The sequence below is a fragment of the Microtus oregoni genome, unplaced genomic scaffold, assembly GCF_018167655.1.
Source record: "Microtus oregoni isolate MIOR12 unplaced genomic scaffold, Mior012 000000F_ref0000247, whole genome shotgun sequence".
In the NCBI taxonomy this organism is placed as follows: domain Eukaryota; kingdom Metazoa; phylum Chordata; class Mammalia; order Rodentia; family Cricetidae; genus Microtus; species Microtus oregoni.
Window position 1 is genome coordinate 76,405,560 of NW_024543059.1, and position 22,804 is coordinate 76,428,363.

The following is a 22,804-nucleotide window of genomic DNA, read 5'->3' on the forward strand; positions in this document are numbered from 1 at the left end:
CTGGCTGCATTCAGTTTAGTTTTCCCACCCTGCCATAGGCCAAAAGTAGCTTCTTTATTAACTAATGGTAATAAAACATACTCATAACATACAGAGGAGAATCCCACATCATCTCCCTTTTTCTGTCTAAATAAAAATCAAGGTTTTATCTTTAACACAGCAGTAGTCCCATGGCTGCTACCTGAAGCCTTGCCATCTATTCTAAGAGTCAACACACAGCTGTGGCAGGAGGGTGGGGTGGGCAAAGTCAAACCCAGGTCACATGTCAGCAGTAGGCGATTGTATGATGTGTCTATTCACAGTTGTGTTAGCTGTGCCCACTGCTGCCAAAGGAAACCGATTTCAACACACCTTCTTGATCCCAGAAGTTCAACTAGGCAGCCAGTGGTTACACTCCACAGAAGATATTACACAGCACAACTCAGGCATTTCAAACAGACAATAAATCAGTATCAAAACAGTGTCTAAGGATGGATGAAGTCTCAGTGGAATTTCCTCTCCAGGACTTTGAGGGCTACAGAATGAACCTAGAAAATTCATCACTGTGGAAAATAAAGACTTAGGTTGGATTGGGAAGAGATGGCTGGGGCCTTAGTGGCTAATTGCTGTAACACTGTCCTTCTGGTGGCTGTGTCAACTTCATGTTCTCTTTTGACACCAACAAGCGCCAAAGCTCCTGTAGGGTGACTTTGAGGCTGTGGGAATCCTGCCACTTTGCCAGCACCGATGTGACCCATGTATCCACCATGCCATTTGAACTACTCACAGCACTCAATAACTTTCGTTACAAATCATACAGATGGAAGTGCTTCTGGGTATTTAGGCCCACGTCCTATTTTAAAGCTGTATATTCAGTTTTCATAAATTGTTCTTGAAGGCCCAGGTATTATCCCTGTCCATCTTGTGTCAGGTCTTCATCGTCCTCTAGACCTCAGCTAACTGTGCTGTGCCTACTCCCTCCTGGCCTTCTTTCAGCTCTTCCAACAGTTATAAATTCTGAGGGACTTTTACTCCCAAGACTGTGTTGGCTGCCACCTTGTGTGGCAAATAATTTTAATCTCAATGTTCTTTAAATGTTAATTGTAGGTCCTCCATACAGAAAAGCAACACTGACATCTTAGGAGTAGGCATTATAATTCCACAGAAAGAAAGTCAAGGTGTTTTTCTCAAAACTTTCCATAATGAACCCACAGTGACTCAGAAGGGACTCGAGAACTCATTCCAGATTTCCGACTCTGCAAGTAGAAACATGTCACAGGCACCAGCAAACAATCCGCCTGCGCTCTGAACCTGGAAGCCAAAGGCTGCTATGAAATGATGTGACCAAGCCAAGAGATGGCTCCTACCAAAACAAAGCATGGGCGAGCCATCAAGCAGGAAAAGGAGCAAGAATAACATTACACAGAAGATACGTTTTATACACTAACCCTTACAGGTGTATACTTAATTCTCCCTAGGTCCAAAATGCAAAGAGCTGACGAAGTTGATGACAAACACAGTCCACAGACTTCCAAATGCTATTACTAAACCCAAAGTCAGCATGCAGATATCTGTGCAACACTAGGCTCTAAACTCTTAAGAGGTAGAGTGTCTTTCAAGGGTCTACCCATGGGTTCTCATCCTTCATGAGTCTCCGCTTGGACTCTGTTCACACTTCATTCTCATCCATCTCTGTTGGAGAGGTCCTATGGGTGAAATAGGATGAATAGCCCCCATCCTCGGGTATAGGGCTCTGCGTTGGACAGTTGTTCTCTTGTAAGAGTGGTCTCGGAGACAAGATAAACTGTGTCTCAAAAGATTCCACTGACTCCCCGTCTTCCTTCTCCAACAGGAGCTGATACTCTCCAAACCTGAGCATGCACTTGTAGGGCAAGTCCATTTTATTGAGGTAGCCAAGCTCCTGGTTGTCCACCATCAAACTGGTCTTCTTACTCATGTTTTTGATTTCAAATGAGAGAACAGAGCTGTTGAACTGTTTAAACGGCTGTAAAGCAAACTGCACTCGGGAAACCTGTTTGTCCTGAAAAGTGTAGCGACAGACATTGGAATTCCTTCCAAATCTCACCACTTCAATAGAAGGAAATTTCTCTTTGTTGCAAAACCTGATTGATTTAAATATTCCACTTTGCTGCTGGCTGGGATGATAAACAGTCATCTGGAGACAAGTTATGGTCTCTTCTGTGTCAGCATCTTCAAAGGACAACATGACGCTCTCTGGCCTGCAACAGTCGAAACACCAGGTTAGTTCAGCCCAGACTGCCCTCTCTAAGAGGATGCTCAAAATGTGGCCGGGGATTCTAAGCTAAGAAAACGAGGTACAGAATACTAGACTAATCCCTCTTTTCTCTCTTTGTTTCATTTCTCCTCTGACCATTTTCATCATGCAGGTGATGATTATTAACAGCGCAGTGATTCAGGGGAAGCCGAGGGAAGTCTCAATTCTTTTCTCATTTATGTAGTGACACACGCCTAGAAACGTGACGGATGTAGTTTAAAAATAAAATCAGGTGTGTCCTGGTGGCACACCCTTTTAATTCTTGAGAAGTGGAGGCAGAAGGATCATGAGTTCAAGCTCAGTGTGGGCTACCTAGTGACACTGAACCAAAAACATTTGGTTTGAGTTTTAATATCCTCTGAGGATCGATACACAGTGAAAACCTACACTCTATTAATTCTAGTATAACATGATTAATATAAATTGTGAAACCTGTTTTAAATAAAAAAAACTTAAAGGCTATAAACAGGGAGCTGTACAGATAGGGTAGCTGCTAAGGGCACTGGTTGTTTTTCCAGATGAGCCTGGTTAGATGCCCAGCATCTATATGTGGCTCATAACTTTCTGTTACTTCAGTTCTAGGGAATACAACGCCCTCTTCTGGCCTCCTTGGGCACTGCATGCACATGGTGCACATATACACATATAAGCAAAAACACCCACATACACAAAAAATAAACATTTAAATTAGAATTATATAAATAAATCTTGCAACATTACCACCTTAAATAATGAAATGTTGAATTTCTAGTAGATTAATGATTAAAAAGTAAACACTTTGAATGATTGCTGTATTCTATAATTTAGATGTCACATATTTAGCAACTCACATGAGGCCAGCTCAGTACCATGGCCTTCACTGCTACTGGGGTAATTTGTGTCCACAGTGTTTTGTAAACATCTTGAAAAGCCTTCATTAATCATGGCAATTCCACCTAGCTCCTGTTGGCATCCTTGGAGCCCAAGGCCTGAGGCGCCCCAACTAGACCTCACACTGCGCAGATTTACTACAGTGCTAGTGGGATGGGGTGTTGTTTACAGGATTACAACAGGATAGGAACATTCATTTCTTAAAATTTCCTAAAGCTTTTTTTTTTTAATACAGAACTATCATTAAAAAAAAATAACGCTTTAAAACTATATGCACATATGACTTAAAAGTTCAAGAAATAAAAAGCACTTAGAAACAAGGCTCTCATTCAATCCTAATCTTTTAATTTTTTTTGTCCTAGAGAAAGCCACTACAAAGCGGCCTTTAACTCTGCATAATATCCTCTATAACATAAGCATAATTATGTGAGCATGCACACACGTGTGCACATACCCATGTGCACATACACACACATAAATGCATGCAAGCACATGTTTCTCCACAGAGAATAATTTCTCTCTTAACAATAGAAATACATTATATTTAGTATTTGATCGCTCCATGCCTATGGGTGACATTTTGCCATAGCCACACAACTTCCACCAAGTGTGTTGACGCCACAATTGTCAATAGTTGCTAAGTGTTCACTGTGGCCTCTTAATGACTCTTACTTGTCCATGTGGTTGGTTTTTATTGCCTAGGAAGCAATAGTCTTCAATGATGTTTTTACATTTTATCTATTTTTATTTTATGTGCATTGGTTGGTGTTTTGCCTGCATATGTTTGTGTGAGGGTGTCAGATTCCCTGGAACTGGAGTTACAGACAGTTGTAAGCTGCCATGAGGATGCTGGGAATTAAACTGGGGTCCTCTGGAAGACCAACCAGTGTTCTTAACCTCTGAGCCATCTCTCCAGTCTCCATCAATGAGACTTTATAATTAAGTGAAATTTATAGTTGTTCTGGTCTTGTTTATAACAAAGCAAAAATCAGTATTCTTGTTTTGTTTTTTTTTTTTTTTTTTTTTTTTTTGCTTTGCTTTGTTGTTGCTGGTTTTTTGAAACAGGGTTTCTCTGTAGCTTTGGAAGATGTCCTGGAACTCACTCTGTAGACAAGGCAGGTCTTGAACACACAGAGATCTGCCTGCTTCTGCCTTCGGAGTGCTGGGATTAAAGGCATGTGCCACCACCGCCCAGCTAATCAGTTAGTATTATACTACTATCTTGGTCTCAAAACAATGATATTTTGAAAACTACTTCCACTACCCTTTGATCTTTGCCTTTTGCTGTGTTGCTTTTCTTGAGAGGGTCTGTGGTGGTTTGAATGAGAATAGCCCCATAGACCCATAGACTCATATATGACAGTATTTGGTCCCCAGTAGGTGGAATTGTTTAAGACTGATTAGGAGGTGTGGCCTTGTTAGAGGCAGCATAGATGGTGGCCTTTGGGGTTTCAAAGGTTCACACCATTCCGAGTTTATTCTCTCTGCCTGGTGTTTGTGTTTCAATGTGAGTTCTCAGCCTACTGTTGTAGTGGCAAGCCTGCCTGACGGCTGCCATCGTCCTCACGATGAAGGTCACGGACTCTAACCCTCTGAAACTGTAATCCCCAAATAAACTCTTCTAACAGAAAGCCTTGGTCATGGTGGGCATCACAACAAGAGAACACACCTAAGTCCGGGTCTCAGTACGTAGCCCCTCCCTACATTCCCATCATACCCAGTGCTGTCTGCTTGGAAGACATCATTCTTCTCTGTTTTACTAAGTCAGGCTGCTAAAATCAAGCTTCGTTCATTTATTCCATAAATGACAGCCAAGCAAAATGTCTTTGGTAAACTTATAAATTAATCTTTCATCTTATATTCATCTCTCTTAGACATTGTTGCAGGATACAGAACTTTGTAACAAAGAAAGAGATCCTTGTGTAAATTAAAAAACAAAAGCAGGCTGGAGAGATGGCTCAGTGGTTAAGAGCATTGCCTGCTCTTCCAAAGGTCCTGAGTTCAATTCCCAGCAACCACATGGTGGCTCACAACCATCTGTAATGAGGTCTGGCGCCCTCTTCTGGCCTGCAGGCATACAGACAAAACATTGTATAAATAAATAAATAAATATTTAAAACAAAAAACAAACAAACAAAAAAAAAACAAAAGCAGTGAGAGGAATCCTCAAAATCTTGGGCCAAGGATATAAAAATAATTAAAACTAAAGCAGGCAAGAATTAGCTAGCATGCAATGGGAAGAACTGATTAAACCGCTTCATGATATCTTTTAAATATTCTCCATTATGATAATAAAAGTCTCATTATTCAGGAAGTAGACAACATGCATGAGAATAATGACACTAAGTTATTCAATGATGTAATTAGCAATTGATTAAAAATTCATTGTTGTGAATCTTGTGTGATATCGAATTTCCACCTATATTCCCTGTTTACTTAAAATTTTTCTGCAATAAAACTGCATTGCACTTGCAAGTTAAAACATCAAACTAAAATGAAGGACTTGGAAGACAGCTCGGCTGGTGAAGCACTTGCCTTGCCGACGTGAGGAGTGCGCCTAAGTCTCCAGGACTCATAAAACCCGGAGCGTATCCCACATACATGTCATCCCAGTGCTGGTAAGAGAGGGGGCAGCAGCATGCAGGCCCCTGGAGCTCACTGGCCAGCTAAGCCTAGCCTACTTTGCAAAAAGTGTAGACCAATGAGAGGCCTTGTCTCAGAGTAGGCAGGAGATGCCTGAGGAGTAACACCTGACCTTAGTTTCTGGTCTCCACATGCATGCAGGTACCTGTGCGTACAACACATTTCACAGACACTCACACATGCACACCACACACACACACACACACACACATGCACACACCACACACACATGCACACACCACACACACGCACACACCACACACACACATGCACACACCACACACACATGCACACACCACACACACGCACACACCACACACACACACATGCACACACCACACACACACACACACACATGCACACACCACACACACATGCACACACCACACACACACATGCACACACCACACACACACACACACACACACACAGGGTTTTCTGATAAGGAGCAAAGAGTTTTAAAAAAAAAAAAGAGAGAGAGAGAGAGAAGAGCAGAAACTATCTTCATTTTTGTCCAGGGAATGCTTCAGCTCTAGCTCATCTGTGAGCTTTGATGGTTATAAAAGAACTATATTAAAAAACAGTAGCTTCCCAAATACAGTGTGTTTAGTGACAGCTAAATATTGTTTTGTATGCTTTAAAAAACATGCCTGTCTTTTGAATGGATCCATTTGCCAAAAGCGTCTGCTGCAAATAGGCTCTCAGCCCCGGGACCCAGGGCAGACAGACATAGCCCTCACCGTAAGGGGAAAGCATACTGTAAGGGGAGGCATACTCTTTAAGTCAGGGGCCCACAGGAGTCTTGGTGTGAATGCATTCTTAGGATGGACCTCTGAGTCCACAACTGTGATTCCTTCCAGCCAATACCAAGGTAGAATGCTTACTGTTCCTTGTTCTCTATTGTTCCCAGTTGGTCCTTTAGAGAAGGCTCCCCTACTTGAGACGGCTGGCCCATTAACAATGACCAACACAAATAGAAACACTTGTGGAAGCTGTGTAGAAGCTTACTTCCTGGCAGTTTTTTTTTTTTTTCTCAAGACAGGGTTTCTTTGTGTAGCCCTGGCTGTACTGGAACTCACTCTGTAGACCAGGCTGGCGGTTCCCCCAGCCTCTGCCTTCAGAGTACTGGGATGAAAGGTGTGCGCCATCGCCAAGATGCTTTAAAAGCCATCACTGTGTAGTTTCGCCTTCCTTCATGCCTCGCCACAACATCAGCAGCCCCCTAAAGAAGTGGCTTAGGCTGAGTGCCAGAGAGAAGGGCCAAAGATGGACACATAAGGCATATAACTATCATATGGGCAAGAGATCCATTTCCTGGGATTCTCTAGGCATTTGCTGCTGCCTCCTAGGGTCGCCTAAGATGACAAATGCAGTCACCTGTCTCGGGGCGCTGAAATGATGACAAACTGACAGAAGACGTTTACTTACGATGTGCCTCTCACATGCTAGGCGGGGTGCTGAGTCCTGGACTGTACCATCTTAGCTTATCTTCAAAAGAATCCTGTGGATTGCCCTTTTACAGGTGAGGGAGATGGAGTTACCGAGAATTTAAAGAATGGGTTCTAGTCTAAAACAAGGAGTCAAAGCTCGGATGCAAACTCTAATGCACTGTCTCTTAGCCCTTCACAGACTGCCTCCCTTCTGGGGCTAAGAGTTATACTTTGGAAACTAAGGAAGCTAAGAGAAGGGGGGCTCAGAAGCATGTATGCTGTTGCCAGCAAGGTACCAACTTAGACGCCACTGTGAAGGGGGGAATAGCTGCTGGTGCTGCCTCATAGACGACACAGTCCAAAGCATTAACTTCCCACAAATGCCAATCATCCTGACTCCTGCATGTGAGACCATGAGCACAGGCCTACCATTCCCTGGCAGCTGAGCAGGATGTTTGGGGAGTCACAAAGGCTCAGCAAACTAATCGGCTAATTTCCAGAGGCAGAAAGTCCCTCTCCAAAGCAGTTTGATCTCTCCAGTCTCTAGTACTTCAGTATTCAGTAGGAAGACAGAAATGAGTAACTAGAATAATAAATTTAAAAGGCGTAGCAGTAGGTTCAAAAAAAGTTTTGAACTATGCTAGTTTTCAATTACCAAATACACAGAAGGCCATCAGGCTATACAGGGTAACTGTGTTGTCTCTGGAAAGGCAAACCAAGCACCAATAAGAGAGACCCTTCTCACCTCACACTCTACATCTTTAGAATCTGATTACCATGTACACTCAGACCTATTCAAATAGTTAACAATATTTTTCTTTACCAAAACCACAAGTCATCTCTTTTTGAAATAAAGTAGAATTAGAGAGAGTAAAGTCTCACCAGCAGTGCCTGCATTACCCTGTCTGTTACTGCTGTCTGACATCACTAACTTGTAAAACACTAACGTCTGGCCGACAGCAAATTCTGTTAACAAAGAAACTATTCTACAACAAAGAGATACATGAAATAAAAAGCAAGTTCTGCCAACAGGCATGAGCCAACGGCCCTGCGCTCCAGTCTCAGAGCCAACCTTTTGCATGCTGGATCCCAAGAGGCACACTCACCTGAGAGCCTTCCAGTGAGGGCAGTTAGCTAGATCAGGACTCCAGAGCCTTGACTCTTCTCCTGAGGGGAGGAAAGAAGAATGATACGTGTAGGTGTGTTAGGTGCAAAATAGCATTGACACCCCAACTAAACACACGGCACCTCCTCTCTGACCCCTGTGTCCCGAGAAACCGGTGAAGAGCTACCCGGCTCTGCTTTGGCTGGAGGCTGATATTTGTTTCAAATGCCACAAATAGGAAGATGGAGAGCGATGTTTTTCTAAAATGAGCCAGGAGGACAAACAGTTTAACAGAAAGTTTGCTCGGCTCCCCTGGGAGGTCACGTGCGATTAAGGTTTCTCACATTTTGAGAATTTGTTTTGTTTTGTTTAAAATAGTGCTGGCTGTAAAGAGAAGTTTCTCCTCTGAATGGTGAGCTAGGAAAACTACCCCTCTAGAACGTTCACCTTCACCTCCCCTGCTCCAGTTCTTAGCCTCTAATACAGAGTATGATTTCAAGATGGACATTTCAATTTTTAGCAAAAGCTGTTCTCCCTGACAAACACCCAAAGCTGAGATGGTAGAAAGGGAAGAGAAACTTAGAAGAAACAAAAGGCAAAAAACGATCCTCTTGCCCAACTCCCTCAGTTGCCATGGCCCTGCGGGGTGGTTTAGAAGACTGTCCTCTAATTTTATGCCAAAGAAGACCTACTCTGCAGAGTCAGCAGCCTTTTTTGTTCCCAATCTTGTAGGGGGAGTGAGGAAAAGCAAAAGCAAGCACCAAGAGTGGAGAGCGGGAGGCGAGCACAGCGCTTCCCAGTGACCGCGAGTCTCTGTCCGGCTCTGCCCACCCGCCAGCTTCTACCCTCTTCCGACTCCCCTTCACCCTCCTTCCCTGGCTGCGGACCCCCTGCGGATCACCCCTTCTCCCCCCCCCCCCCCCCCAGCACCCGGAAGTTCTTTCTGAGCCGAAAGCCCGGGAAAATCCCGGACCAGGACGACAGCGGACTTTTCTGTAAATCTGGTTGCAGCTGGGAGGTGGATCTGGACCAACCCTGTGCACCCCGGACCGGCTCTCCGGGGAGCCTTGGGCAGGTGAGAAAGTTTCCCTAGTTCAATGACAGCGCTAGGCGGCGGGGAACAAGGACGTTGGTTCCCGTGAGCCAGAATGCACAAATGGCATTCTTTTTCTGGTTTCCGATTAGGTGAAAAGTTTACAAAGAACGGGAGAGAACAAAGACACACACACCCGCCTTCCCAGTATTGTTCATTCCTCCCTTATTTTGTAAAGATCACATACTAAATTTATACACCTGGGATCGAGCTGTCTATAATATTTTTAAACTTTTCCTTGTTGTGTAGCGCACATCTGCCTGTAAATCAAGCCATGGAGGGGCGACAGATGATGACCCCCTGAAAACTTTTTGACAAAACTGCCCTCTTGGAGGGGAAAAGAAGAAAAAAAAAAGAAAAAGAAAGTGACAATCCTCACCCTCACCCCAGACTTTTGACCTACAGGTACCTGGGGACTTGAGGGTTCGTGAGCCTTGCTGAGCCTTTGATGAAAATGGCAGGACGTGGCCTCGTGGGGGGGGACCGTCCCTGCCACGGCAGTGGGAGCTCGCCGAACCCGCCAGTCGCCGATCCTCCGGCGCCACGGAACCTCCCACGCGCGCGCCAAGAGCGGCCTCCTGCGGGTGACTTCGCAAAGTCCTCACCGGGCAGGAAGCCCGCAGAGGCAGCCAGGAGGTCACCACCGTCCTCCCGGCCCTTTCTCACAGGAAGCCCTGCCCTCCGAGGTCTCCTGACCGGGTTTTGGGAGCCGGGCACCCGGGTTGACCGCGCCTTCTCTAACGAGAGGCTGCTCTAGACTAGATGTGACCCGGGAGCTAGGCTTTGACAAGAAGGGAACTGGAGCCCGTCCAGGTGAAGGGCGGTCGTGGGGTGGTGGAGGAATAGTTGAGGATGTGTGCCCGCTCTCCGGGATGGGGACCGTGACTACTCTCGGCAGATGCTGAATCGGGGCGGGGGGGGGGGGGGAGTAGATAAGAGTCCAGCCACAGCAAAGACAGGATTGGAACCTGCCTCCGGATGTTGCCACCCTGTACACACAGCAGTCCAGAAACTTCCTCACCTGTTACTTCCAACCGACCCTCCCTTCTTCGCCCAACACAGTCCTGGATGGTGGGGTGGGGAGCAACCTTGTGTGTGTGTGGGGGGGGGGGGGGGTCCTTCAGAGCACAGTGAATACTCGAACACTGATTTCCGAAGTTCAAGGAGCCTGGATTGGGAAAACAGAAGGTGAGAGTCCGGAGATGGATGGGAGTGGGATTCTGTATAGGGAGAAAGGAGATGAAGAGCAGGAGAACAAACCAGAGCGACTGGAGCTGTAGCAGAGGATGTACAACCATCCTCCGGGCTTGGGAACCCACGTACCAATTCTTGTCGTCATTTATTTTTCTGAAGCTATTATTTGTCTGGACTCTGTCCTTAATTTCAGCGGAGCTATCTATTTGTCGGTCTTTTTCTTTGGCAATTAAAATGATGAGGACTTTGTGGTTTCTGCTTTGTTGGCAGTTTACCTGGAGGGCTTTTTTTTTTTTTTCCAATTTCAGTTGGGAACCCAAGGGTGGACTAGGAAGTCTGCTTTTAAGGAAAGCATATTCCAGTAAAGGCTGTGATTTCGTTTGTTAATGATCAACATTTATTATTTCTAGAGACAACCATAGTATCTTCTTTCAGTTGGGCAGCATCAAAGCAGGTGGAAGATAAGACATTGCCAATTTGATTGTGCCTAATAAACTCATGCATAAAATAATGCAAAAATTGGGGTTTCTGCTCTCTAATCTTTTTGTTGATACTGGTTTTATTTTTTAGACAAGGCTTTGTCATGTAGCTCAGGCTAGCTTCCATCTCATGATCCTCCTGCCCCAGCTTTCCTGAGAGCTGGCATTATGGACCTACTCATTACACCAAACTCCTTAATCTTTAAGGTTAAGTCAAAGAAAATGTAGGAAAAAAAATAGGTAGAGTAAGGAAGAGTAGTAAATCAGTGAATTTGGTCAAAGTGCATTGTACACAAGTATGGAAACCTTTGCTTAATTCCATTAATATAGGAATAGGGGCTATTAACACTAATAAGGAAAATGCAGGCAAAAATCAGGATACTAGAGAGCGAATGTTCTTTTAGTTTCCCTGCATTGACTGAATTGGTTGATCCAGAACAGGACTTTAAATAAGCAAGTAGTTTGAAATGAGAATTTAAGCTCTGGGGCCGGGCGATGGTGGTGCGTGCACACCTTTAATCCCAGCACTCAGGGGGCAGAGGCAGGCAGATCTCTGTGAGTTCAAGACCAGCCTGGTCTTCTACAGAGCTAGTTCCAGGACAGGCTCCAAAGCCACAGAGAAACCCTGTCTTGAAAAACCAAAAAAAAAAAAAAAAAAAAAAAAGAAAGAAAAAGAAAAAAGAATTTAAGCTCTGTCACAGTTGCTTCCCTTGACAACTGGTCAAAAATAATGGCTCCCAGAACTGGAAATGAACTTGTGAGCAACAAGAATCAGCTAAGTGTGTGCACCTGGGAGCTCCTGTTGCCTCGGGGCCTGAGGGATAGGTAGTTGGCTGCAGTTACTGACCTGGGCTTATCACCTTCCAGACAGTTACAACGCGGTCATTGCAGTAATCTTGGCTCTCCCAGGCTTCTTGACAAGTGACAGAAGGCCCAGGAGTCTATAACCTTGACTCGGACAAGGGCCCAAAAGGAACGTGCTCACTTGTGTCTGTGATTTCAGTTTGTTGAGTCTCCTGAAGATCCCCAGAGGACACACACGAAATAAGTGACCTCAAATCACTCATCCCCTGAATTAGTCAGTCTCTTCTAACTGTGCCTTATTGCTGTTCCTTCATATAAGACCATTAAAAGCAGTTTTTAATGAGATTATTTCAGAAAGTTGCTTCAGATTTTGCTTCATCTTTATTCAGTTTTTTTTTCTGTTCTTTTGTTTTGTTTTGTTTTGAGACAGGATTTCTTTGTAGCTTTGGGGCCTGTCCTGAAATTTGCTCTGTAGACCAGGCTGGCCTCAAACTCAAGGACGTCTGTCTGCCTCTGCACCCTAAGTGCCTGGTGCAAAGTTAAATCTTAAGCAGAGTCGTGTTAGTCAGCTTGGAGACATGCATAGCCCACTGTGTTGCCCCTACACATCTACCGAGAAGGAAGAGCAGAAAGAGCTGTTCGTGGCTGCCAGCGTCTTCGACATCAGAGACCAAACTCCTTTCTTGAGACCTTACTGAAGGCCTCAGCTGACTTGCACACTTAGTTAGCCTCCCTTGACTGAGCCAAAGGCATTGAGTGATGTGGGGTTCATAGGAAGTTCACTGAAACTGAGCTGAGCTCTTTAGGGAAGTGGCTACTCCAGGAGCCAGGCCAGAATCATTTACTAAGCCAAAACCAAAGCAAGCATATTGCATGAAATTCTCAAAAATATATATTTTATAATCTGCTAAGAACATGACTGCTGGAACTCATGTTTTATTTCTTCTTCCTCCTCCTTCCTCCTCCACCTCCTTCTCCTCCCCTCACTTTTTCTTCTTCTGCTGCACCTTTAAAGGGAATGAAAGGTCTCCCTGTACAGCCCAGCTTGGCCCCAGATTCATGCTTTTCCTGCCATTGTCTCTCCTCAGTGCTAGGATTACAACCACCATGGCCAGTTCTGTGGTTTCCTTTTTGAAAAGGAAGCAAAATTTTCCCTTTGCTTTACTGTGGTTGTCACGTGAGCCAACCCTTCTTTGGGGCCCTTGTGAGCCTAGCTTTTAACGGCTGAGCCCTATCTTCATCCCACAAACTCACCTCAAGGAGTGAGACTTCTGATATTCAGAGATGTTCGTGGCTGCCAGCGTCTTCGACATCAGAGACCAAACTCCTTTCTTGAGACCTTACTGAAGGCCTCAGCCGACTTGCACACTTAGTTAGCCTCCCTTGACTGAGCCAAAGGCATTGAGTGATGTGGGGTTCATAGGAAGTTCACTGAAACTGAGCTGAGCTCTTTAGGGAAGTGGCTACTCCAAGAGCCAGGCCAGAATCATTTACTAAGCCAAAACCAAAGCAAGCAGTATCCTGTGTGTTCTTAATACAAAAGGAAGGGGTGTCCCGTCGTAATGTGACTTAGTATTTAGTTTGAAAATAACATCAAATGCCCACAAACCAGCAAATGTCTATCAATCCTTCAACAATTTGAAATACACAATTTCTATTCCTGTTTAAAATTAAATAAAGTTTTGTCAAGGCTAGTCAGTTAATGTCTCATTGTAACAGTCTGCCCATCATCGCTGCCAACCCCCATGATATAGGTTCCATATAATTTCTAATTATCCTTAGCTTCTTGGCAGCATTAGCCAGGTGGTTCTGTTCTTAGAGTCGAGAATATGAGAAAGGGGTTGTGGAATCTCCCTCTGTGGCTAAGGAAAACCGCTGAGGCTAGATGTGTGTTGGGGTGTCCCTGAGTGGAAGCCCAGAGAGGCCATTGTGTGAAGCTGTGAAAATGAAGCCTGGATTGTGCTGGAGACCCCAAGATGTTGGGGACGCCACAGTTATGAGATATCTGCCAAAGAGAGCTGCAGACCCAGTGTGGAACCAGTCCAAGAGAGAGCGAGAAGTACGCAGCAGTCAACAAAGTTGAAAAGCTTTAGCATTAGGCACAGCAATGCAGAGTTCGGGGTTTGTCCTGCTGGTTTTGGTCTTGCTTTAGTCCAGTGTTTCCTCACTATGCTCCTTTGTCCCGCTTCTGGAATGGTAATGTGTGTCCCATGCCATTGCATGTTAGAAGTATGTGGTCTGCTTTTTTATTTTGATTATACAACGGGTTAGTGCTTTTAAACAGTGTTGAGACCATTATAGACTACAGGGACTTTTTTAAAGTTGGACTGGATGCATTTTTGCATTATGAAGTGGCTACAGGCCTCAAGGGAGTGGAATGTGGTGGTGTGAATAAGAACGATCTACGTGGGCTCTTATGTTTGAATGCTTGGTCATCGGGGAGTGGCACTATTTCAGAAGGACAGGGAGGGTGGCCTTGTTGGATAGGTGTGACCTTGATGGAAGAAGTGTATCACTAGGGGTGGGCTTTGGGGCTTTAGAAGCCCAAGTCAGTCCCAATGTCTCTTTCTCCTGCCTGCTGATCCAGGTAAGAACTCTCAACTACTTTTCCAGGAATATGTCTGCCATCACCTTTCCTGGCTACCCAGCCTTCAGGCAGGGCTGGTATCAAGTGCATGACCCCGATTGAGTCTGATGTGACCTTGTTGAAATCCTCAACCAAATCACTTTTGAAGAGGAGCTACATAGAATGTACCAGCGGTACATAATTTGTTTTTTCTTTACTGCCATTTTGGACATTTTCTTTTTTAAAAAAAAATATTTATTTATTTATTATATACATAATATTCTGTCTGTGTGTATGCCTACAGGCCAGAAGAGGGCACCAGACCTCATTGCAGATGGTTGTGAGCCACCATGTGGTTGCTGGGAATTGAACTCAGGACCTTTGGAAAAGCAGGCAATGCTCTTAACCTCTGAGCCATCTCTCCAGCCCCCCCCCCATTTTGGACATTTTCTTCCCAAATTCTTTGTAGATCAAGATTTTCTCCATAAATCCTGGTTTATAGTCTAGTGATTGTGTCAAGCACTGAATTTAATTTTCAGAACAAAGAGTTGGAGGAGGAGAAAGAAGAGTCATCTACTTCCTACTATCATCTCTATATTACCGTGTGTCTACCTCTCCTGTCCATCTCCTTGCTCATTTATAATGCTGGTTCTTTTTTTATCACCACTAAGTTATCTACTTCTATTTGCTTATTGTCTCAAGCCTGTTTGTTCCCTCCATTATCAAGGTTAAATTGAGCCCAGCCCTCAGTTATGTCTAGAATATCACAATAGCTTTAGAATTCTTGTTTCTTGATTCCTATCATATCCCACAATCTAGCCTTCCTACTCAAAGTTTTATTTCTAAAATTTATTTGTTTATGATAATAAACCTGAAGGTTTTCCAAGATTTGCCAGTGTTTTTGAGACAAAAGTGCACACTAATTATGACGAAGCACAAAGCACTAATTGTGTATGCCTACTCCTGCCCACATACCCAGCCAATTCTCAGGCCTATCCTCTACTCACCTGTCACCGTGGGTCCTTGAGGGCAATTGCTTGTGTGCCCTGTCAGCACCCCAGCTCCAAGGCAGCACTTGGCACAAACCTGACACTTTTATCATGCTATACAAATGAACGAGTGACATCAGCTTGTTTCAGCATTTTGTATTCAAAATTATAAAACCTAGATGAGCATGGTGGGGTAGCCAGTTTTTCTAAATATATTATAATGTACTTGCTTTATAGTGCCCACCTCAGATATTTACAGAAAATGAGGCTTTTGCTTTTAAATTTCTACATGAAACTGTTATCTTGAAAAGCTTTCTGGAACCCACACTGTGATTAAAAATAGGATATCACATCTCATCTTTCTATGGTTCTGAGAATTTTGCCAGGAATCCTTATCAGAGATAGATGCGGCCTTTGTCCAAACTCTATAAAGACAAACGACTCAATCACTGGCTTCTTCTCCCTGTCAGCATCTTCTCATAGTTCCATGTGTTCATTGCCTTCTTTTAGGCACTAAAATTTCACTCCTGCTCAAATAATTCCTGACATTTTTAAAAAACTCACCTGTCTCCAAACAGGGGTCTATGAAAAAGTAACAAATAATGAAGTTGATGATCATCTTTTATTATAACTTTAAATAACTGCAAAAGATTTCTGTGTAGTTTTCCTAAACCAAGCTCTACATATTCTTCTTCCATTTCTCCCCCTCTTCTTGAGACAAAGTCTCCTTGTGCAGCCCTCATTGGCCTGGGAATCCCTCTGTATCAGGCCATCAGGCTGGCCTTGAACTCACAGATACTCTCCAGTCAGTCCTGAAATTAAAGGTGCGAGCTACCAGGCCCATGCAGATTCTTTTAAAGACCAAACAAAATTATATAGCAAATGATTTGGATCCCCCTAACATCTCTCTACAAAGACATGAAGTCATTGGAAAAGCAATGATTGGAAAATTTTTTATTCTTTTATCTCTCTAAGGTTCTATTTCCATTTCATTTCCTTTATAGATTTTTCTTGTAATAGAAAACTATATACCTTTAAGTTTTCGTCATTCATATACAATGGCAATATCTATATTAAAATTATTTCTCTTCTTTGCTACAAACACTATGGAATAAACATTTTAAGACATATATTTGCAATACTTACAATAACTGTATTTTTGGTTTGTAGATGATTTAAAAGACAAATACAAAGTTACATATTTGATGAATATTAAATAATAGAGTACTATTTAAGAGTGCATTTCTCAATGAGATTTATGGCATTTAAAAATTAGTTAACAGAAACACATTACATATGGTTATAATAAGGCAACATTTCATGAAAGTGAATACATAAAATAGGAAACTCAGTTTAAATAAATAGATAGAAAGTTTTGTTATAGCAATCCTATGTACTTGGCTTGAGCAACTTCTTTTTCTGTTTGTCTGCTTTTTCTTTTTCAAGACAGTGTCTCGTTACACAGCCGTGGCTCTCCTGGAACTCATCATATAGACCAGGCTGGCCATGAACTCATGGAAATCCCCTGAACTCTGCCTCAGGAGTATTGGGGTTAAAAGTGTGCATCACCATTGCCTGGCTGCTTAAACAGCTTCTGAAGTCATATGTGAAGAATTATTGTCTATCATAAGATAGTTTTTAGGCAACCTAACTTTTGGCTGTTTGATTGTACTTTCCTTCTACTTTTGGGTGGAAGAGTTGGAATCTATCCAACTGGCCAAAGCGTTTGTTGCCCAGGTATGGATCCATTCACATTCTCATTTTGGGGGTTGTGTGTCAAACGTTTTACCTAATCACAGCATGTTGCTATTAATAGAATCCATTCTTTATTCACGCTAAACCCTTTCACCAAAGCAGGCCCAGAAAGGCTTGGGAAAGTTAAAATATTGCTGACCTTTTAATCTTTTTCAATAAAATATATTTTTGATAAACTTTTTATCATCTTCTCGTGCATTTTTGATATGCTTTTGTCAAAACCTGAGTTACAATTTCGTGACTCATTGGCTTCAATGAAGGACAAACCAGTCGGTAGACAAGTTCCCTCTCTGGTGAAACTGCAGGAAAACTCCTTATTTGGACGAGGGCAGAATAGAATGAAAGAAGAGACGGCCAATAAAATATCATGAATACTGTGTTGACATCATCAAAAGGCAAGCCCTCATAGTCTCATTTCTGTGACCGGTCTCAGAGTTAGAGCGCAGAGAACTAGGTGTCCCAGAGGCACGTGTGTTAGTATGTTTATTTGCACCGGAGAAAGAAGTTGGGTTTTTTCTGGCAGAAGGTGCCAGCCTGAGTACCACAGTTCCCAGCATAGCTTTCCCGGTTGGCCGCAGCCGCCAAAGGGGCGTGTCCAGTGATAAAGTTACACAAGCAGGTTCAGAGCCGGCTAGGGCTTTTCCTTTCACACTTCCACTTCCGGAAACCAAAGCTGTTGAGGAGAAACTCTGTGCTTCCAGGAAGGCTGTGCCGGAATTAACGATTGCCAGAGTCACACTGCGGGTCTTAAGTGTTTCTTAACTTCTCCTGGGATAAAAGTGAGTACCAGCCTTCTAATGAGAACTTGCAGGAGATGCGGGTGCAGATGCAGGGTGGAGGCGGCAGTTTTTCCTCTGAGGTAACCGCGGGAGACCCAGCCGGCTCCTCCTCCTAGTCTCCACCACGCTTAGTAACTCTGGAGCTCTAAGAAACATTTGTACTTCTATAAGTACCTTAGTAGGGAAGGGGGAGAGAGGGCTACCTGCCGTGGTAAGCTTCAGTTGTTGTGAAGGGGGCGGGGGGGGGGGGACAATGAACCCGTTTTAAAATAAAAGGATTAATAGCGATGGACTGTCACAGAACTCGCCAGACCTGCTAGTGAACAGCTAACCTTATTTCTCAGTAGACCAATGTTTGATGAAGGCATTAGAGGATTGTTGGGATTGCGTATTTGAAACGGGGTTTGAAACCCTAAGGAAGCCATTCTAGAAACTGCCACTTGTATGATGGAATCAATAATTTTGCCAGGACAGGGCTAGATAGAAGTCTCTCTGCACACTTGGATAAAAGTGACAGAAATTCTGGGTATGGGCAAGACTTTTGTTAAAAGGAAAGCACGAATTAAAAATTAAACTCCTTTGTGTGTCTGGGTAAAACAGTCCTTTCACTAAGAGTTTTTAACATTGGAAAGTAGCCCTGAAAAGTCACAAATGAAAACCTTAGAAGTTTTGGGGATTTATGGCTTGCGTGCTAGCACCAAGGCAGGAACAAGGGAGAGAATTTTATGTCACAATGTAATGGAGTCTCCTTTCTAACACTCGCTTCTTGGCATTTATAAAAGCGTTGTGCTTCTAATACTCCTTAAAAAGACAATATTGAATTTTGCCCTGCTGAGACTTCATTGCTAAAGGTATTTTAAGATTTCCAATGTGTAAGTGTTGCTTCTGCCCAAGTCTGCACATGTCTTCATGCGTCTTTCTTTCTCCTCGATGCTACGCTGAGAACACTGATGACTGTACCATAGAACCTGCTCGCCCGGGTCACACTTTTCCCTGAGGTGTAGTCCACACACTACTGATTTTAGATGACACCTGTCAAGCCCCTCACCATTAAAGCGTTTGGTGACATTCTCAGTTTAGCATGCATCGGAAGGGTAACTATCGGTTCCAGAGATGTGGCTCTGCGGGAAAGGGGGCTTGTTGTCAAGCCTAACCTGGCTTCAGTCCCTGAGATCATGGTGCACAGACAGATAAGATTCTCACATGCTGTCCTCTGACATCTGTGTGGACTGTGGAAAGCACACACAGTGAGTGTTCCCGACTTGAAATACTTGAACTTGATCCTGGCGGTGGTGGCGCACACCTTTAATCCCAGCAATAGAGAGGCAGAGACAGGGGGATCTCTGTGAGTTCGAGGCCAGCCTGATCTACCAAGTGAGTTCCAGGACAGGCTCCAAAAGCTGCAGAGAAACCTTGTTTCGAAAAAAACAAACAAAATAAAACAAAACAAAGAAAAACAAAACAAAAAACTTGGACTTGATGTATTTTTGAGTTTGGGTTTGTTTCTTGGTTGGTTGGTTTTGGTTTTTTAAGATAGGATTTTTCCTAGTAGCCCTTTTTAATCCCAGCACTCAATGCAAAGTAACAGGGTCTCACTATATAGTTCTGGCTGTCCTGGAACTCACTGTGTAGACCAGGCTGGCCTTGAACTCACAGAGATTCCCCCTGCCTCTGCCTCCCTAGTGCTGGGATTAAAGTGTACATTACCACCACCTAGCTGAAGTTTGGATTGAAAAAAAAATTGTATATACAGAATAAGATATTTGGCAAAGATGGCCAAGTAACAAAATCCACTTATATTTCTTCTATATAAACTCATAGCGTGAAGGTAATTTTATATTTTTTATTTATATATTTACTGCACATGCATTTTGGCTATGACCTACCACATGAGGTCAGGCGTGGAGTTGTGCACTTGTGACATTACATCAGAGCTCAAAAAATTTTGGAGTGCTGGATCTTTTTGGTTTTCGGATTCTCAAGCTAGAAACCTATGGCTTGCAGTTGGCTTTTCTTGTGGCTGGTTGTTTCCATGGCTGCCCTTCACAGTTGTCACTGAGGTCGACTTAGCCCTAGTTTGTAAACAAGGAGAAAAGGGAGAAATAGAAACCCTACCTGCTATGTGTGCCCATAGCATCCTAGCCAGATGCTTTGTCCGTATAGGCTGCCATTACCTGGATGCTTTCACCTGTGACTGCTAAAATGCGCCTGTGTTTAACCACCATATCTCGTACCCAGAATGTGCCTTTGGCTCCCCCAGGAAGCCCTGCCTAGGATCTTCGCTAACCCCAGTTCGTCTGTTGGCTGTGGTGCATCCCACTGGTACCTAAGCATGCAACGTCTGTCAAATTGCAAGAAAATCCCGTCCGTTCATCACTGTCTTTCTTTGATATAAGTGCATTTTAGAGCTTTAGCGCAGTTCTCCTTTCTTCCTCTTGTTTTGTTAACATGGCCTGTATTTAAAGTTCCAGCAGTGCAGGTTGTCATTTTCCGAGATAACCATGTCCCTGTCCTGAAGTTTCCTCCCGTGACTCATGACCTCCAACAATTATCAAGAGATGAAACCCTGTGGGTGAATACCGATGAACCAGCTTTGATGGTTATTCCTATGAGTCGCGGGTGGCTTTAATAATTCCTTTGTGCAGAGGGGATTTTCTCTCCTCTGTCCCTCCATGGTGGGCAAGAGAGACAAGCCTGAGAATGTAGGGCTATGAGGCTAGGAGCACAGCTTGCCAGGGGCTCTCAGCAGCAACCAGAAAAACCGTTGGCATGCTCACTCTGTGCTATGTGGGTGACGGCCTCTGTCTGCAGATGAGACCGGGCACCTCATACTTCTAGCCTGCTGAGAGCACTTCTCCCAATGTTTCCACTCCATAAAGCGAACTCTCATCATGCTATGCCCAAGCAAATGTTTCCATTAGAAACGTCATGAAGGACGTGCTGTGAACATCACTTCCCCAAGTGATGTTCTTTTCCTTTGTAGGCAATATTTCCTTCATGTGTTTGGCTTTTCTACTTCACTGTATTTTTTCACCCCATCTCCCCTTGCTCCCAGATTCAGACTCTGGAGTTGGCAATCACTAAGGTACACTGTAGCTATCAATTTCATTCCTTCATGCCCATTCTCTAAATACAAAATTCCTCTTGTTCTTTGTTATTTGTTCCTGTATCTGATAAGACCTCTAGGTTCTCGCCAACTGACAGAAGGGTTTAATAAAATTATTTATTTATTTATTTATTGAGACAGGGTTTCTCTGTGTAACAGCCCTGGCTGTCTTGGAACTCCCTCTGTAGACCAGGCTGGCCTTGAACTCACAGAGATCCTCCTGACTCTACTTCCTGAGTGCTGGGATTAAAGGCGTATGCGACTACTGCCCAGCTTAATGAAATAAATATGTTAACATTGCAACAATCACAGCCAGTACTGTCACCCTGCTACAATTGTTCAACTAATGCTGTGTGTGTGTGTGTGTGTGTGTGTGTGTGCAGGCGTGTGTGTGTGTGGTGTGTGTGCATGTGGACACACCATATATGCACCCGTGCAGGACAGAGGTAGAATTTGTATTTCTTAGTCGTCTCTCTCCACTGACCAATGGAACGATTCGTTCAATGTCCCCAAGCAGAACAAAGTAGCACAAATTCCATTGCGTTGCTCATAATGACGTGTCATTCTTAAAACTATGTGCCACTTGAACTTTCCATTTAATATTTTTGAGCCACTGTTACCCGTTCAGTTCAAACTATGGATGGGAAGGCTGTTGTGATCATTGCAAGCAGAAGGCATCATTCATTGAGACATACTTGTTGCTTGGGTCCTATGGGTCAGACTGTGTTAGGATGCAAAGGGTCGGTTCCTGGGGAAAGGTTTTGATAAAGGTTGACTAGTACCAACGATGGTTGGCTGTTCAGTTACTTGTGTGTCTTTAGAAATGATGGCCAAGCAGAGTGTGGGGGGGGGTGATGACAAGTTTGAAAGAAAATCTAAAGAAAACAGAAGCTGGTACATGCCAGATTCATCCATGATTTAGTTAGGATACAAATGAGAAGAAGCAACAACCAAATGCCAAGCATCATTTCCAAATACACTTATGCATTTTAACTGAGAGACAAAAGTCAGGCTGCCTGGTTACCCTCAATCAGGGAGTATCACATCAAACTTTAAAAGCTTATACCGTATAAAACCACGTTATGATTATTATAGATATACAGATAAATGAGGATATAAAATATTTCTGATTTTTATTTCTTGATGGAACCGTAATTGTTATTTTATTTTTTATGCCAAACTTTCTGTGATAACACTTTTTGCACTTATAAGAATATATTGTTTTTAAAATTTTTTTGATTCATTTTATTGTGATTTGTGGGAATATTTGCCTACACATATGGATGTGCTCCACATGTGTGCCTGGTACTGGAGGACATCAGAAGAGGACATTGGATCCCCCGAAGCTGCCGGTATGGACGGTTTTAAGCTATCATGTGGGTGTTGGGAGCTGAACATGAGTCCTCTCCAAGAGCAGCAAGTGCTCCTAACCACACTGAGTCATCTCTCCGGCCCAAGAACACAATGTTTTGAAAAACTATAGCCTTAAAAAAACAAAGATAATTACAACTCTTCAAGATTGTTATGACTTAGCCCCTCTCAGAAATCTGGGAGCATTCAGTGTGTTCTTTGCCAGGCAGCTACAGTATATGAAAACAGAAGTCAGAGCTGTAAAGACGAGAGGGGGGAAAAGGTTAACTCTTATGCAACACACTGCAGAAGTTCCATGGTTTCTCAACACAGTTATTCCCCCAATAACGGTAGATAAGAAATAGC

At 43.5% G+C, this 22,804-nt stretch overlaps 2 protein-coding genes and 1 pseudogene across 4 annotated transcripts in view; 1 reads left to right on the plus strand and 2 right to left on the minus strand.

The window, feature by feature from the left end:
* Nucleotides 1–598: 598 nt before the first annotated feature.
* Nucleotides 599–1,627, minus strand: LOC121432317 (annotated as a pseudogene).
* Tifa (TRAF interacting protein with forkhead associated domain) lies at nucleotides 770–9,940 on the minus strand. 2 transcript variants are annotated; one of them, XM_041653658.1, is made up of 3 exons: nucleotides 9,826–9,940; nucleotides 8,325–8,385; nucleotides 770–2,219 (listed from the first exon to the last, which is right to left on the minus strand). In XM_041653658.1, exon 3 carries the CDS (start codon nucleotides 2,204–2,206, stop codon nucleotides 1,649–1,651), a length of 558 nt encoding a protein of 185 aa, XP_041509592.1. In that variant the 5' UTR covers nucleotides 2,207–2,219; nucleotides 8,325–8,385; nucleotides 9,826–9,940; the 3' UTR covers nucleotides 770–1,648. The 2 variants fall into 2 exon arrangements, with proteins under 2 accessions (XP_041509592.1, XP_041509600.1); XM_041653666.1 differs by lacking the exon at nucleotides 9,826–9,940 and adding an exon at nucleotides 9,016–9,126.
* Nucleotides 9,941–17,871: 7,931 nt separating this feature from the next.
* Alpk1 (alpha kinase 1) overlaps nucleotides 17,872–22,804 on the plus strand; it is an 89,615-nt gene continuing 84,682 nt past the window's right edge. Inside the window, exon 1 of one of the 2 annotated variants that reach the window (XM_041646839.1) lies at nucleotides 17,872–17,982. The gene's annotated coding sequence lies outside the window, so the exon portion shown is untranslated. The remainder of the gene's footprint in view (nucleotides 17,983–22,804) is intronic. The other variant, XM_041647545.1, reaches the window with a different exon arrangement.

Coding starts and splice junctions, on each gene's coding strand:
- Tifa (XM_041653658.1), bottom strand. CDS start 2,206: ATGTTGTCCTTTGAAGATGCTGACACAGAAGAGACCATAACTTGTCTC.